General features: G+C 43.0%; 1 protein-coding gene across 4 annotated transcripts in view; it reads left to right on the plus strand.

Moving 5' to 3' along the window:
* prss12 (serine protease 12) overlaps positions 1-17,893 on the plus strand; it is a 176,677-nt gene that overhangs the window by 8,119 nt on the left and 150,665 nt on the right. For all 4 annotated transcript variants that reach the window (XM_070871141.1, XM_070871142.1, XM_070871144.1 and 1 more), the window contains exon 2: positions 3,074-3,212. In XM_070871141.1, the coding sequence (XP_070727242.1) occupies positions 3,074-3,212 (139 nt within the window). The remainder of the gene's footprint in view (positions 1-3,073; positions 3,213-17,893) is intronic.

The following is a 17,893-nucleotide window of genomic DNA, read 5'->3' on the forward strand; positions in this document are numbered from 1 at the left end:
TTCTTGCCTTTAATAAAATTGAAGTTCTTTTGCACCAAACCAGTTGTCTCTTGCACTTTATCACACCCCCCAAATAAATCCAGAATCTAGAACCCAGGAGTGGGAGCGATTCAAACCGCTCAGAAGGTCAGAGGTGAACCTGACCCCACACACCACCCCGTACACTGCGCACTCTGCAAGGCCTCTGATGGCCTCCACTACACCACCAGGGTAGTGTGGTACCGGGCCTGCAGCCCGGCACCATGCAGCCTGGACCACGTGAAAATGCATATAGAGAAGCTAAGTGGAGAGTCAGCAAAAAAAGCAAGATGGAGGCGCGTGGCACTTTAAGTTCCATCTCGTGAGCGAATATCGACCAGCTTCGCCACCCGCGTATCTGGCATTGACATCTGCACGCATTAGCCTTGCGGGCCTTAGGCAATTTTCTCCGTGGGGCAGTAAGGGGTCAGTGCGTGGTGCTGAGGTGTCGCTGCGCATGGCGATGACATCAACGCTGGTTGCATGGCGCTGCCATGACAGCGCCAATGCAAACGCCTGGGAAATTTCCCGGGAGCCAGTAGCACCCCTACTCTCACCGTGGGTAAAAAGTATCTTGCCCCCACTACCACCCCCTCCCTACCCAGAGGTGCTAACAGGCTTCTGAAAAAGGGGACATTTTGCCCCTTTATTATAAATGGGGTAGAGGAGCAAAGGGATCTAGGGGTATAGATATGCTAATCAGTAAAAGTAGCAACACAGAGGTGGGTAAATATTGGTAAGTACTACAACTTCACGCTCTTTATTTATTTTAATGCCCAATCTATTTACGAGGTACCAGTGTAGCGAAGCTTGCAAAGTACCAGGGCAAGTTCAGGAATTTTGAATTTTACTGTATATGTGCGGATGCCAGAAGTTGCTGTCTGATTTACTCCATAATAACGGTGAGCGCTGATATCCTCAATGTTATTCTTGCTGCAAAATGCAGGCCTATGTAATTATGTTGACAGTGAAGGTCTCCACTTTACTCAACTTTTATGCCACTTTGCCATGTATTACTCCATTAAAAAAAGGCTTTTACATTTGGTACTTCTCTTTTTCAGGTCATGGGAAAGCAATGCCCATGCACTGGCTCCCCACACACACTTCTAAAACTATCTCATTTATCTCTAATTTTGTAGGTCCACAATTGTTCCTTCGAGATAATGGAACTGGTTTTAACAGGTAGTGGTGCACAGACATGCTTTTCCATGACCTGAACTATAGACGTGCCAAATATAAAAACCACCTTAGATAGCTGAAGTCTGATATCATCACATACCTCTGGTGTATACCTCTCAGCAAGAATCAGTAGTCGCTGTCGGCAGGGATACAGATGCGTGACTTTTTCATTGCAGTAAGGCCATGACGGAATTTAAACATAAGGATAACAATTTTAAAATTGAGGTGTTGGGGGACTGGGGACCAATGTAGATTGGTGAGCAAAGAGGTGATAGGCAAAAAGGACTTTGTGTGGGATAGGATACAAGCATTCCCAAATAAATTCACCATTTGTTTAAATAACAGCAGTACCTTCAATCCTGGGGGTCTACCATTTGTTATATGTAAACTTTGCTTGTAACTTAAGTCCAGTGTGGATTAAGACAAGCGTTTTGACTCATGAAAATTCGATCCTGCTCCACATTTGTTCTTCCATGATAGCATGTGTAATGTAATTTGTATTTTCAATCTATTACTTTGCTACATTCTTGCTAATATTTCTTTGCAGGACCATTTATTTTTGCATGTAGAGGAAATATTTCTAGGTCTGCATCCAGGCACCCTAGGTGCTGCGGATATCATAGAATTGGGCAGGTCCCTTTACAGGCGCATGCTCCAACCCGCCTGATTTTTCCCTGTGGAGCGTGATCCAGTGCACCTGGGCACAGACACAAGGAAAACTCCCTTGTATATAATTTACAACTGCCATTTTCCTTCCTGTATACATAGTGGCTATACTCCAAAAATAATTTATTGGTTGTGAAGCATTTTGGGGATATTTAAAGATTTGAAAGGGGCTATATAAATATAAGTACTTTCTTTACTTTCCAATAAGTTTCATACTTTTTGCTTCTTCACTTTAAGTTGCGCACTTTCTTTTGAACCTCTCACCGGGTCCTCCAAGCCATGGAGGATGATTGATTTTTGTCTGCTGCTACATTTTGTGCCTTCTTATACATGATGGGGAGATGTTCCACCAAAAGTATACTGACATCTCTACACTTCATGATGGTGTTTACAAACAGTTGCAAAACCATATAGATGCATTTAAGGGGAGGCTAGACAAGCATATGAGGGAGAAGAGAATAGAAGGATATGCTGATAGATTTAGAGGAAAAACGGGAGGAGGCTCGAGTGGACCATAAACATTGGCATGGAGTGGTTGGACCAAATAGCCTATTTTTGTGCTGTATATCCTATGTAATCTTATGTGATCCTATACAATATCACTGCAATTGCACACTACAGCTTTCTAAGATCTTTTTTTATAATTTAAAGAGATTAGCTGCTTCAGAAATGTGAATTCATTAATGCAAGTACATATGAGTATAGACTGTATCGACGAAGAGATGAGGAGAAACTTCTTCACTCAGAGAGTTGTTAACCTGTGGAATTCCCTACCGCAGAGAGTTGTTGATGTCAGTTTGTTGGATATATTCAAGAGGGAGTTAGATTTGGCCCTTATGGCTAAAGGGATCAAGGGATTAGGAGAGAAAGCAGGAAAGGGGTGCTGAGGTGAATGATCAGCCATGATCTTATTGAATGGTGGTGCAGGCTCGAAGGGCCGAATGGCCTACTCCTGCACCTATTTTCTATGTTTCTATATTTTCTATATTACGATTGGATGGTACTTGCTCATTATCACTGATGAAATATCAGTTCTCATAATCACTATTTAGGAATTACCTGTGCTCCTGTAGTTTTGCTAAGATTTTATCAGAATGGTTTAAAAACATGCTTTTCACCTTTTTGTTTTGATCAAGTGAATGTTCGCACCCCCATCACTGTTGACTTTTGGTCTTGTATTTCCAAACATTTTAATATTTTATTTTATCAGGTTTAGTCAGATTGCAAGGAGGTGAAAATCAACACAAAGGTAGAATTGAAGTTTACGTGAACGGAGTATGGGGCATGATATGCAACAAGAACTGGGACAATCGGGATGCATCAGTTGTTTGTCGGCATCTTGGATATGGGTAGGTTTTTGAAATTTGAAATTTTTTGTAATTTGAATTTTTTTGTGTACCATCTCGGAGAGCTGTAACATTTCCTTGCTAGCTCAGCTGACAAAAGTACTTGTAAGTTAAGTATTACAGAATGGGCCAAAGTCACTTTGGGCACTGCATATATTGAGACAGCTACCATTTGAAGTGCTGCACAAAATGGAAGATTCATATTTATCTTTGTAAGCTTTTCTTTTTTGTCCCACACCGACACTGTTTTACTCAGGTTTTTCTAATCATTTTCTCTTCTGCCTCCCTCTGCTGAAGATGCTGGACCATGTGGTGATAATATTCCATGGGCACTGTCAACCCTCCAGTACCTAATCTAACTGACTATCCTTCATGTGTGAGTCCAGGTAGTGATTGCTAGCTGATCACGGAAAGCATCACAATGTCCACTCACCGGTACTTTCCAGCAAGGCATAGTGGATAGCGACTAGGAGTAGTCTACCTAGCTGATTTTTCCTACCCATACCTCACGAAAACAGAGGCCAATTGCAGAACTCTGGCAGCAGCCCCCACTGAGATTAGTTAAGTCAGCACAGACCAGGGATCGATCTTTGGCTTATTTTGGTCTGTATGGCTCAGTATTACCTGGGTGGGGTGTTTGCCCCCAAGCCATTAGGGGAAATGTCTGCTTTTGTCAGCTGGGTGAGTGGGAGCTCAGATCTTTGACAGCTTCAAGAATGGAATCAGTGCCGCTTCTTAATCAACCAGCTGATAGACAGGAACAAACCCTTCTCCAGTCCACTTTCTCTCCCTATCCTGGATAACTGAACTAAGATTGGCGCAGCTGGCAATTTAGGACAAACCCAGGTGTGAATGTCAGATAAATCTTTGCTTACCTATACCCTGTGACAACAGCAGGATGGTTCATTCTGAAACTTATCTTGGCAAACTGTCTGAAATAATTTATTTCCTAACTAGATCCATCTCAAGAGTAGATCTTGTTCTGATTATAAGTTAGCAACATTGTCAATACAAACTACTACCCTGTAATAGAATTTTAAAGAAATGAATTTCACCCTCCTTCCCACCCACCTGCAGCTGTTGCATTTACCTCCTTTTGTCACTGTTCTGTACTAATAATACTTGTAGGCTTTGATTTCAATCATGGGGAAAATTATTTTATAAAGGTGATTTATTATTCCCATTCTCTGTGCACATTAGCAAATGGCATTTGCGCACAGTGGGGTAAATTTGTGTCTTCACCGAATGGCCATTATAGAACCAGTCCAAATATCATTCCATTGATGGAATGACAATCAGATGGATTCTATATGGTGCGAGCGATCTGCTCCGTCATTTTGCCAGTTTACCACCCATGCAGTGAAGGCAAAAAATTACCCGAGTATCTGAAGTGTACAAGTGTACAATTTCAATTAAAGGGACAACACTAGTACTTTCACAGAGCTTTTACCAGTGTTATAGCAGCTCCACTTAATCCACCCACATGAATTAGATGTTGAGCTCAGATTACAGGTCTGCATCTTTCAGTACAAACAGGATACTCATCAAGAGACCAAAGTGCCAGTGATGGCAGCTGTCAGAGAGCTAAGCAAATTGTTAGTCAGCCCACAATATGAAGCCAGTTCTGGGCTGTGGATTAATTTCTTTATCAAATATATATGAACCTGTCAGCAATGCATTTACTTTTGTAACACAAGAGTCTGTCGGAAATTACAGTGTTTTTGCCTATATCAGGCCTGAATGTAATATAACTGTAATGAACTCCACTTCTAGCACACTCAGACCGGAATCTCCCCAGCCCCGTGAGTGAGGATTTGGAGGTGGGCCTGCTGTCAAAATGGCCCTGATTGACAGCGGGGCAGGATCCGGCTCTGAACCCACCGTCATGTCAGTTTCTCAACTGTTGGGTCTGTGTGCGGATCGTAGACCCGACACCAAGTGGCAGGCCAGTCAATTAAGATGCTTAAAAGGTCATTTAAGAGTATTTAAAAGGATATTACCCAGGCACTTGCCATTTTACCAAGTTTTCAACGAGTTTGCCATCCATCGGGTTTCACGCCAGGTAAGTGTATCTGGTTCTCAGGGACTCTCCATTGCTTTGGCTAGTTGACAGCTACAGAAGTGGTATAAATGCTACCATTCCACAGCTGTTCACTTTCCAATGTCAGAAGCTGAAGCCTTCAGGATTTGGAAGAAACTTTTGAGCTGTATGCAGTTTAAGTGTTTGCAGTGAACTCTCTATTCACTATCACCTCCTTGGAGCAACCTCTCTCACCATTGTCAGATCGCTTCTGTCACCTCAACTTCAGCTGCCATCTATTCCAGCAGCATCAGTGCCCTTGATAAAATCTCACCTTGGTCTTCAGAATCCCACCATGATCAGCCTCAACATCACTAAACACATCAGCATCACCAACAACAACACCAACCTTCTCCGCAATCAACTGATGCTGCACAAGACACAAGGTATCAGCACCCGACCACATTGCTGCCCGGGAGGCCAGGGATAGCCTCACCATGGCCACATTTACTTCACTTGACACTGTGCACCCTGGCTGCCACATGATGCACCAGGTTGGCACCACCCCACACCAGCACGATAAAGCATCCCTACAATGCCAAACCCATTCCTTTCACACTCATTACTACTGTGCAGGGTACCCTTATGACTGACCATTCAATAGAACTCACTAAACCACTTCCAAAGGTGCACACAAATCTGTCGAAGAACACAAAGGGGGCAAAATTGTCCTTTAATTATAGCCCCATTAGCGCCTCCGGGGCGCACTAATGGGGAGCAATGAGGTTATCACCTAGGGGAAGGAGTTGATAGTGCCTCCAGGGAAATTGCCCCAGAGGTTTAGGGGGATGTTGTGTCATTAGTGCTGTGTCCCGCGAATTGCACCCTGGGCTGGTGCACACACGGCAATGACATCATCGCCGTGCGCGCTGACCTCTCACTGCCCCGCGCCATCCCCTTTGTGCCCTGCAGGTCGCGAAGCTGATGGACATCCATCGCCGGGGTGCCCCATAAAGGGGAGGCTGTTTGCGCCGTGGGCCGCCATATTTTTCTGTCGGACGACTCTTCTGTTGGCCTGACAATGGCAGCCCTTGCCTCGACCGGGTTGCCATCCTGCAGCCGGCCTTCATTATGGGTGGCCACCAAAGGGACTGCAGAGTGCGCAGTGGCCCTCCCCTTCAATTTAAGGGGAGGGGCGTTCTGCCACGTCAGCGCTACATGGAGCATCCGCGTAGCGCTGATGTTTCCTGCGGGGCACTGGGCTCCAGAGCAGCTGACCTCAGCACCGTGCTACCGCCCTGGGAGTGCCTCTCCACAGACGTGGAGGGCCTCCGATAGTGCTCCACCTCCATTGAGGGGTGGAAGGGCCTCAATGCTGCAAAACACCGACAGCATAACTGTCGAAAAAAAGCTGGCCAAGGTACCTTTAACGAAACTGGCTGATGACACATCATCAGATGACGTCATCAGACCAGCTTCCTCTGAATTGGCCAGGAATCTCGATGGAAGATTATGTTGAGAGGGCGGAATGGAGCCGGGTGCTAGTTCCCCACATGCTACCAATGCCGGCTGCACTGGTCTTGCCACTGTTGGCGAAATCGTGGCCTCAGTCTTTGGTCAATAACATTACAAAAATGACTGTTAGATGATTGTGAATCATCTGTTGCCATTTATTTTCACATAGATACAATAACAGGAAGTTAAAATTCAGTTAATATATAACATCACTGAGACCATACTTCTATTTATATAGCTGTTATGATGGGTAAAAACGTAATCAAGGACTGGGTTAGATTAATTCTAATTTAAACTGAGTTTGTAATGAAAAGTTCTCTTTGACAGCTGCTGGTTTGAGCTAATAGTTCAAACTGTTAACAAGATAATTAAATCAGTTTGCACAAACTACAGAACCTTACATCAAACAATTTCAGTATAGTCTATGTGCTGGTAGCCATGTTCAAATGGGTTCTGGGTTGAGATAAATCATGATCTTCCCTCTGCTTATGCTGATCCTGTATGATGTCGGCATAGAAATGAAGAACGCAATCCAGATAACTTGAGTAAGATAGACCTTACCCCAGTTCACACATTTGTGTAGATAATAGCTCGACCATAGTAGATTTGTATAACAACAACAGCAATTTGCATTTATATAGCGGGGCCAAAATTGAGCCCCGTCCCAAATGGGGTGCACCTACTGTTTTTGAAAGTTGGAAAAATTCACGTTATTTAATTTTTTTGGCTCGGGGCGGTGTTCCGTCGGCTGTGGGGCAAAAGTGCCCTTGCAGCGGATCGGCCATCCCAACCAGTCAATCGCGCTGCGCTGATGATGTCAGCACAACGTGGATGTGCCCATCGTACTGACGTGTCACAACATCCCTCTCCTTCAGTTAAAGGGAAGGGCCGCTGCAAACTCTTCAGCCACTTCAGTGGCAAACACTAGGCCACCAGGGAAGGTTTCGACCAGGCCAGTGGCCTGGCACCCAAGAGGGGTCCCCGCCAGTTGGTAAGGAGTCAGCGCGTGCAAGATGTTGCAGTAAAATGGGCGGAGCAGACCCCTACACTGTTCGAAACCTGAGGAAGGGCAATTTTCACAATGGCGGCCCATTCGCACCGACTCGTGGCTGCTGCTTTCAGAAGGCCAGAGGCCTTAAAGAAAGGGGCAATTTTAGCCTCAGTGCCTTTAATGTAGTAAAACATCTGAAGGCACTTAAATGTATAATTAGGGATGGGCAATAAATGTTGGACTTGCCAGCGATGCCCATATTCTATGAACGAATATATATTTGCGTAATCAAGGTAATTAAATATTCTACTATGATGAAAGCCATATACCCTGATAGCCTACATCCTGCATCCCCCCCTCCCAAGCAGATTATCAAAACTATTAAAACTTTTACCTTCTAAATGTTAGAATTAATACTGTATAGATAGCTCTTATTACATCATAGATAGTAATTGAATCTCAGGGTTTAGGATTCATCTGAACCTTTTAGTCAGATTTAAAAAAAGAATTCAATTGCAATTATCCCATGATGTAATTGATGAATCAATCTGTCTCCTGCACAGAACATTTTAAAAATTATCAGTCCGGCAGAGCTGGGCTAGCAGAGGGATGGAGAGCAATATCATGCTGTTAATGCTGTTCACCAGTTATAAGATATATTAAATGATATTCATTTGGTCATCACTCTGAAGTAAATATTTGTCCTCTGATCCTAAACCCCTCAGTTAGCAACTATGCGTTACGTGCATTTTATTTTGAGATTGGCACCAACAATAAGAAATAAGCTTATGCAGCTTCGGTGAGTCAGTGTTCAAACTTGTCTGCTGTCAACACAAACTTGAGTGATGTACAACAGATCTCTTTAAGGAAGCACTCACCAAAACAACAGTATTTCAGATTGGAGAATAGATATGCTTTCCACAAATAGTGTAATAATCAATGATATGATCTCTGTCTTTTTTATAGTAGTGCTGAGGGACGATGCTTACAAAAATGCGTGACCTGCATACTCATATTTGAACTATTAACACAGTCAATATCATGGCACTGAGCCAATGTTTAAACTCACAGAGCAAGAATGCTCTCATGTGTGAGGTTTACTTCAATCAGATCCTGGTCTACAGCAGGGGCTGTGGAGTTTCCTAGCAGAGTGAAGGGAGGGTCGTGTCTAGTTGATCTTTGATTCCTCCTGATGGCCAGTTACTAGGAACATTGGCGCTGACCTGAGCTCTATGCCTGTCCTCTTAGTTACAGGCTTTAGGATAAGTGCACAAAGGGAACGACGATACAAGAGTAAAGTGGAAGACTTACCCAAACACCTCCATAAAAATATAGTGTGCGGAATGTCCTGCGTCTCTGTGGCACTGATGGTGGCCAGACACACAGTGGGCATCTTAGCAGAGCTTTGCTCACAATTTTCCGTATGTTGACATTAATGGGCAGAAAATTCTGGGCAATCAAGAAGAAAGAACTTGCTTTTCCTGTCTTTAGAATGTACCAACATGTTTCACAGCCAATGAAGTACTCTCATTTCTGTACAGTAATCAACCCACAATTTTCCAATAAACTGCCCACTGAGTGCAAAGTCCCACTGGTGGTGTAGGGCCATGGAAAGTTCCATCTACTGTTTGTGCATACACTGAGTGAATGAAGAGTAGGAGGACCATATTGCTTAACTTGTGCTCCTTCCTGTTGGTGCCAGGGCTCTGCTTTTGTAGCTCTAGAACATCTTTTTTTGTTTCGGGGTGTGATATTTCAAACTTACTTTTCTTTCTAATTACTTAAAAAATATGTACCACTATGGTTCCAAAATCAAGGTGATTACTTGGTGGTAAGTTCTAATTCTGGTTTAGTGTGAAACAGAAGGCCATTGCATGGCTCATTTAAATAAGATGACACTTTTAATGCCCATTAATTTCCATTCCTAGTCAGTATATTTTCCTCAACGGTCAAATATAATCAATAAGCAAATATCTCATTCTTAGCATGATTTAGTTACCTCCATTTTGTACACCCCATCAAATCACACATCACTTGAATATCTATTCACTATGTAGAGGATGTTTCTCTAATTTAATACTCAATGTTATTTAAAAATGGGACCTGCAGTTTACAAGTTACCATCATCATCATAGGCAGTCCCTCGGAATCGAGGAATACTTGCTTCCATTCTTAGGTGGCTGAACAGTCCAATACGAGAGCCACAGTTCCTGCCACAGGTAGGACAGACAGTCGTTGAGGGTAAGGGAGGGTGGGACAGGTTTGCCACGCATTCCTTCCGCTGCCTGCGCTTGTTTTCTGCATGCACTCGGCGATGAGACTCGAGGCGCTCAGTGCCCTCCCGGATGCACTTCCTCCACTCAGGGTGGTCTTTGGCCAGGGATTCCCAGGTGTCGGTGGGGATGCCGCACTTTATCAGGGAGGCCTTGAGGGTGTCCTTGTAACGTTTCCTCTGTCCACCTTTGGCTCGTTTGCCATGAAGGAATTCCGAGTAAAGTGCTTGCTTTGGGAGTCTCGTGTCTGGCATGTGGACAATGTGGCTTGCCCAGCGGAGCTGATCAAATGTGGTCAGTGCTTCAATGCTGGGGATGTTGGCCTGGCCGAGGATGCTAATGTTGGTGCGTCTGTCCTCCCAGAGGATTTGTAGAATCTTGCAGTCGAGAGTTATAGAGGTGAAAACATGTATAGTGCCTAAAGCTGCTGCAGCAATTGTTTAACATCATTTCTTAAAACTAGTCAGCAATTGTTTTATGATGTCTTTGAACTTACATTTTAGTTTAAGAATGGAAAACTTTGTTATAGCATCAGGAGAATAGAGAAGAGGATGGCAACAAAAATAGCACCAAGTATAGAAAATGTGAATAACACCACCTTAACTGAATAATTAATTGAAGAAAAGAAGTCTAAAAGAGAGACATTAACCTTGAAAAGTAATCTGGCTTTATAAAACTCTTCAATCCTGGAAAGGCATGTGCTATCCTATACGGTACATACTTGCAATAAAATGTCCAGTCTGACAAACATTCAAATGAATAAATGTTATGCCTGATTTCAGTCACTGGGAAGTGATCAGTAGAATTCCTTGGACAGGTAATTCTACATGTATAATATAAAAACATTTTTTTTAATTAGCAAAGCTTTTACACCCATTTTACACAGGGGGTAGAAGAATAAGTGTAGTAGTTTATTGTTTGCTGATTTCACATGCTAGAGATTACTACTAGCTGGTAGTAATTAATAAACAATATGAAAGCTAATGGTTAGCATTTCTGTCCAAGGTTATACTGCCTTCTTGCTGTCTTCCGATCTTTGCAGACATTTTGCCAAGCGAGGACCCATCCTGCACTTAAGATTGAAATTGAGATGGAAATAGGTACAGTGAAGTGACAAAGACAATTGTTAAAGCTTACAATGGAAGACTCCACTGCCTGCATCCCTCCCAAAAAACCTTTAGAAATCAATCTAAAGAAATGTAAAGAATGCAAAACAAAAAGCAATTCATTTCAAGAAAATATTCATAAAAAATCAAAGAACACCCAAGAATTAGCCATGGTGATAATGTCTGTCATTAAATTGAAGAAAACGTCTATCAAAGAACTGTCAACATCTACTTCAGGAGCAGTAATCACATTGATCAGTCTTAAGAGAACCTGTACAATATAGCTCCCAACAACAAATTTAGGGTCACTGAACCAGAATGTGTTTGCAATAATATTACCTACCACAAGGATAACAAAGATAGTGACAGATAGTGCAGATATGAGAGGCCGTTCATGATGAGGGATGTGGAGCAATGTTGTACATCAGAAATAACTTCTCTTCATCATATGTGAAAGACAAACTCAAGCAGGGGAATGCTATAGTAAAGTGGAAAACTATTAAAAGGCCATTTGAAGCTACCAGTTTCATTCAAACCCAGCATAAGACTGACAAATTGAGAAATAGTTCAGCCCTTTTACCTCCTCCCTTCCCACTGTCCAGGGCCCCAAACACTCCTTCCAGGTGAAACAGCAATTTATTTGTACTTCTTTCAATTTAATATACTGTATTCGCTGCTCTCAATGTGGTCTCCTCTACATTGGGGAGAACAAACGCAGATTGGGTGATTGCTTTGCAGAACATCTCCGTTCAGTTCGTAAGCATGACCCTGAGCTTCCAGTCGCCTGTCACTTTAATTCTTCGCTCCATTCCCACTCTAATCTCTCCATCCTTGGCCTCCTATACTTTTCAAATGAAGCTCACAAAAGCTCGAGGAACATCCACCTCATCATTTAGGCACTTTACAGCCTTCTGGACTCAACATCGAATTCAACAATTTCAGACCATAACTTCTGCCCATATTTTTTCCCTTTTTTTTGCATCCCTTTTTTTTTTCTCTTTCCCATGGCAGCTGGTGACGATTCTGCCATTCACACCCTATCAAGACTCATCTTTAGTTTTTTAACTTGTCCCATTACAATCTCATTTTTTCCCATCATCCCTTTTGTCTCTTAATCTTTCCTGCCTTCCACCCCATCACTGACCTTCCCTTTTGTTCTTTCCTTCCCTCTCCAAGAACCTGCTACATCTCTAACTTTTCCAGTTCTAATGAAGGACCACAGACCTGAAACATGAACTGTTTCTCTCCACAGATGCTGCTTGACCTGCTGAGATTTCCAGCATTTTCTGTTTTTACTTCAGATTCCAGCATCCGCAGTATTTTGATTTTGTTTTTGTCCAAATGTAACATTTGAGTTTCTACACAGCACTGAAGATGGAAATAAGTCAGAATCCAATTCATCAAATACATACATAAACATTTTTAAAATTATCGGTAGTGATTTTAGCAGATAAACACATCTGTGTATGACATTCCACTGTCTAGTATATTAGCGGTGGTATTAATCCATTTAAAATAGATTACTATAATTGTGTTAAAATAACCACCAGAGGAATGTCATAGGAGCACATACAACTGTTAATTATACAAGCCTGCAGATTTTTTGGAGATTCTTTTGTGAAGTACTATTGTCCAACTAAATGTTAGATATTTTTGTATTTATTGGAAATTAATTATTAACCAGCACTAAAATTTTATGCAGAACACCTGTGGTGAATTAGGTAAATTTGTGGACATGCAAAAAATCCTCAATTATAATTAACTGTCCATTATAAATGATATTGGTCCAGATTTTGCATTGTGAATAACTGTGAGACTAACAGCACTGTGAGAAAGATACAATGTTAGAAATGTTATTTTGTTGAAATCAAGATGATTCACTGATGTGCGAAAGCATAATGTGTTTATCATTTTTGTAATTTTATGCAAAAACCAAGTTTCACCGATTGAACTAAGTATATCTTAATCACGACAATTGTTACGTATTGTAATATATATAGCTTCACCTGTAGACTCCTGTGCCACTGCAGTTTATAATAAAGGGAACAGGTCACCTGATGTTCTGCCATCTTGAGGCTGTGTGTGTTTTTGCGAGTTACCGAAAATATAACATGTATATTCACTCATTGTGAAATAAAGCAGCGTAATGACTCTTATCAAGCCTCATCTCAACAAGTGTTTGCTCAGTCTGCCTTTACAGAGATTGAAGAAGTAGACATGCTAAATACATGAATATTGGGTTCAGTCACATTGTTACATCCCTTGGTTAGGCTATCGTGCAATTAGATATAGAGCAGAAGAGTCTAAAATCCTGATTTTTTTTCTGGTCCCAGCAAATTGAGGATATCTACATGTATAATTCACTTATTTGCAATCACTTATTGGCCTTTAGATTTTTCCTGCTTATTTGCATTTCATCACTGTTGGGTTTTCTGCTCTCCTGGGCTTCCTATGGATCTGACAGGCGAGATAGCAGGATGTTTCATTTTGTGAGATAGAAATACAGAAATAACATTATCTGAGAACAAAATCAAGTCATTATTTCAGTGTTTCATGCCATTTCGCTTGTATTCTTTAGAAAAAATAGCAGAAATATAAAAATCTAAATGCTTGTAATAAAAATGAATTCCAGAAACTACTACAATATTCAGCATCTGTTTGATCCAGCTGCGAGCATTTATTTTGATTTGTGGACATTGTAAGGTGGGCTGAATTTTCCTTTCAAATCGCCCGCGGCCGATCCTTAATGGTGTTCCGGCGGTTGCGTCTTTTTCAACCACCGGAATGCGGCTAGTGCGTGCTCCATGTCGGCGGGAGCGAAGTGCAGCGGGCGGTGTGCGGCAGAGGAGGCTTATCGACTCGGGAATCTTCAGCTCCCAAGTTGTGCGCACGCACGCACGCGTGACTGTCAAGCTCCGCCCACCCCGAGAGGCACCGACAAGAGGCCAGCAACCTGAGGTCGCTGTGGGGGGCGGAGAGTGAGATCGCGGGTGGGGGGCGGAGAGTGAGATCGCTGTGGTGGGGGAGAGTGAAAACGCTGTGGGGGGGGGGGGGGGGGGGAGGAGAGAGAGTGAGATCGCTGTGGGGGGTGGTGGGGGAGAGATCGCTGTGGGGGTGGGGGGAGAGTGAGATCGCTGTTGGGGGGGGGGGGGGTTCGGGGAGAGAGCGAGATCGCTGTGGCGGGGGGGAGTGAGATCGCTGTGGGGGAGGAAGAAATCGCCGTGGGGGTGGGGGTGAGAGAGTGAGATTGCTGTGTGGGAGGATGGGGGGGAGAGAGAGTGAGATCGCTGTGGGGGGTGGTGAGAGAGAGTGAGATCGCTGTGTGGGGGGGAGAAATCGCTGTGGGTGGGGGAGAGAGATCTCTTGGTGGGGGGGAGCGAGTGAGATCGCTGTGGGGGGTGAGACAGACTGGGAGGTGAGATAGACTGCGGGGGGGGGGGGGGAAAGAGATTGGGAGGTGAGAGAGATTGGGGGTGAGGAGAGATTGGCGGGGGAGGAGAGACTGGGGGGGGGGGGGAAGACAGACAGGAGAGACTGGGGGGGGGGAGGGGGGCGGTGGGGGTAACCCCGACGAATACCTTTTTGCAGTGTCCCAGAATTTCCAGGCCTTTCCTGGTAGACCTCACAGAATGTCCTGCTCCTGCAGTAGGCACAGGCCCAATGGAGCAGTTTTTAATGTGTTAATAAGGTGGAAGGAGTTTTAATGACCACTTGCTCAGGCTGTCCAAACAATGTGATGCTGTGATCTGCGCTCAGCCCCCGGAGGGTCCCTGAAGCAGTCAAAAACTTTAAGATCAATGAGTTTTTGTCATTTTCTAGCTCTCCTTTCCCCAGGATGCTGGTCAAATTGGGACCTTCTGGCTGCCAATCACCACCAGCAGGCAGAATGTCCCAAATGACCTCAGAGGCCTGAAGCTGCTCCTAATTTTCTTTCCCTTTCCGTTGGCTCTCGGCACTGCCAGGGGGTGCCCCTGGACCATGTTAATAGCCTAGGACAAGAAATCCCAAAGCTCCTGTCCAGTGCTGGGGAAGAGGTGGGGGAGAACATGAGAATCTAGCCCCTGGTGGTGATGTCTCATCCTGGTAAACAATACATTTAAATTACTTCTGTTAAACATTCTACCATGCTTCCTAATTGTTTAATGTCTGCCAAGTCTACGTTGCATTTTTTTAAGTGGTAACTACCATTTAGTATTTATTTTATCTCCTGCAGATTTTGAAACAACTTAGAATCCTAGACCAATGGTCTCAGCAGAATGTATAAATATCAGGATGGAGGGCAAAGCATTTCTGTTGTTCTCTGACCTATGAAAAAGATTATTAAAATTCAGTCACACCTGTGACGCTCATGAGCTATGAGTCTTGATGCAATTAAAGAACAAGTACACACTGTCACCAGTACAAAATACAATCTGCACCACAGATGTGGCTTTATAAGTAGTTGAATAACACTTTGCTTCCCAACATGTATTTAGTAACAACAGAAAATGCTGGAAGCATGCAGTAGGCGAGGCAGCATCAGTAAAGAGAAATGATAGGTTAACTTTCCTTCAGAACTAAAACTTGAAAAATAATTAAGCCCCTTTCCAGAGTGGTCGGGAAAGAAGAAAAATAAGAAAGACAATATAAGATAGTTAATGGGTTGAATAACTTTAAAATTACCTAATAGAAAAGCAGGAATCTATTAGATAGGAAGAAATGACCAAATCTAGAGGCACTTTACCTTAATACTCAAATCATTTAATATTTTCATTTGTTACACTATTATTTATGCTAGTCTAATCAGTTGAATATGTTATGGTTTCCACCGAGCCAAATGTAAATTAATGGACTTTTGGTCTGGTGTCAGTTATATTTGCTTCGTAATACTTCTTAATCAGATGGAGAGAAACTGTTAAATGTTGGTGTCTTCGTGCAGGAAGCACAGGAAGTTAACATGCAGGTACAGCAAGTAATTAGGAAGGCAAATGGCATGTTGGCCTTTGTTGCGAAGGGGTTGGAATACAAAAGTAAGGAAGTCTTACTACAATTATACAGGGCTTTGGTGTTGTGATATATTCTTACGATATCACTAAAAAGCACACTACACACATGATGGCTCTTAACACAGAAACTGTCAGCATGTGACCTTGTCACATGATCCTTTATTATTTACATCAGTAGTTCCAGTACATCAGTAGTCCACTAAGTGCAGCAGTAGTCCACTCAGGGGAGCTCTATTAAACTTCTCCCTCCTCAGTGAAGAAGTAATCATAACAAAGTAACCATGATTTGCATGGTTATATACAACAAAAGATGTGGACTTATTTTTCCATATTTACAAATCAAACTTAACCACTGGTTTTCTGTTTTGATGAGGATACCTTCGCTCTCGAACAGAACTTTCCAAATGTGGTGTCGAACTTAGACATTCTAGGCTAAGTCTGAGGAGAGTTTTTCTCCAAGGACAACTCTTGATCTACATTTTGACTCTACAACTTCAAACTGTTTGTCTGCCTGACTCAGACTCAGACTTAAATTCTGGCTCTTTCTTGGACATGTTTCTAGTACATCTGATGTGAAATTTGTTACTGGTACTCGACTTGTTTCAAGACTTTCTGACTCATCTGCCGATAAAATATGATCAATGTGAAGAAACCTAACCTTTCCATGATCAAACATCTTGACCAAATATGTGCGAGGGCCACATAGCTTCACTATTCTTCCTGGTAACCACTTTAATCATTTGTGGTGATGGTTCTTCACTCTAACCTTCTGATTCAATTTCACACCTCTCTCTCTTACTCTACCTCTATCATGATTCTCTTTCTATCATGATTGTTTTCTTCTACTGACTGCGCCAAGTTTGGCTTTAGCAACGAGAACCTGATTTGTGGCTGTTATTTGAGAAACAACTCTGCTGGCGTTCTACCAGTAGTTGTATGAGGAGTATTACGATAAGTAATTAGAAAATTTGCCAGTTTGTGGTCTAACGACAACTGTCCTTTCCTTGGATTTGGATCGAACATTTCCTTGAAGATGGCACGTTTTATAATTTGTACTGTGCACTCTGCTGCACCATTTGAAGCAGGGTGGTACGGTAGAACTTTGGTATATTTCACACCGTTTCTGCTCATGAACTGTGCAAATTCGTCTGAACAAAATTGCAGCCCATTATCAGACACAATTTCTTCTGGGAGGCCATATGAAGAAAACAATCTTTGCAAGTTGTGTAATGTTTTACTTCTCGTTATTTTCCACATCGGAAACACCTCTAACCACTTTGAATGACTATCAATCACAATGAACAATTGCTGTCCTAGCTCAGCAAAATCTATATGTAACCTCTGTCACACCCTGAGTGTGGTTTCTTGCCTGGATGTGCTTATTTATACTGCAAAAATGGCCAAGATGCTCTACCGTTTGTTTCTGATTGGTCCACTTGGAAGATAAGCCACACCCTGAAGTTTCACAGGAATGTGTAACTGGAACCACCCATCCCAAGGTCTCACTGAATTTACAAATTGTAACTCAATCCACTTTGACTTCCTGAAGTGACAGAGGGCACAGCTCCCCAGACGACAGCAAAGGCCACCCAAAGTGCATTACCCCAGCCCAAGTGCATGCCTCCCCCAGCTGAAGTGCCTTACCCCAATCCAACTACATGCCTCCCCCAGCTGAAGTGCCTTACCCCAATCCAAGTACATTCCTCCCCCAGCCAAAGTGCCTTACCCCAGTCCCAGTACATCCCTCCCCCAGCCGAAGTGCCTTACCCCAGTCCAAGTGCATGCCTCCCTCAG

Source organism: Pristiophorus japonicus, chromosome 2 (genome assembly GCF_044704955.1).
Source record: "Pristiophorus japonicus isolate sPriJap1 chromosome 2, sPriJap1.hap1, whole genome shotgun sequence".
In the NCBI taxonomy this organism is placed as follows: Eukaryota; Metazoa; Chordata; class Chondrichthyes; family Pristiophoridae; genus Pristiophorus; species Pristiophorus japonicus.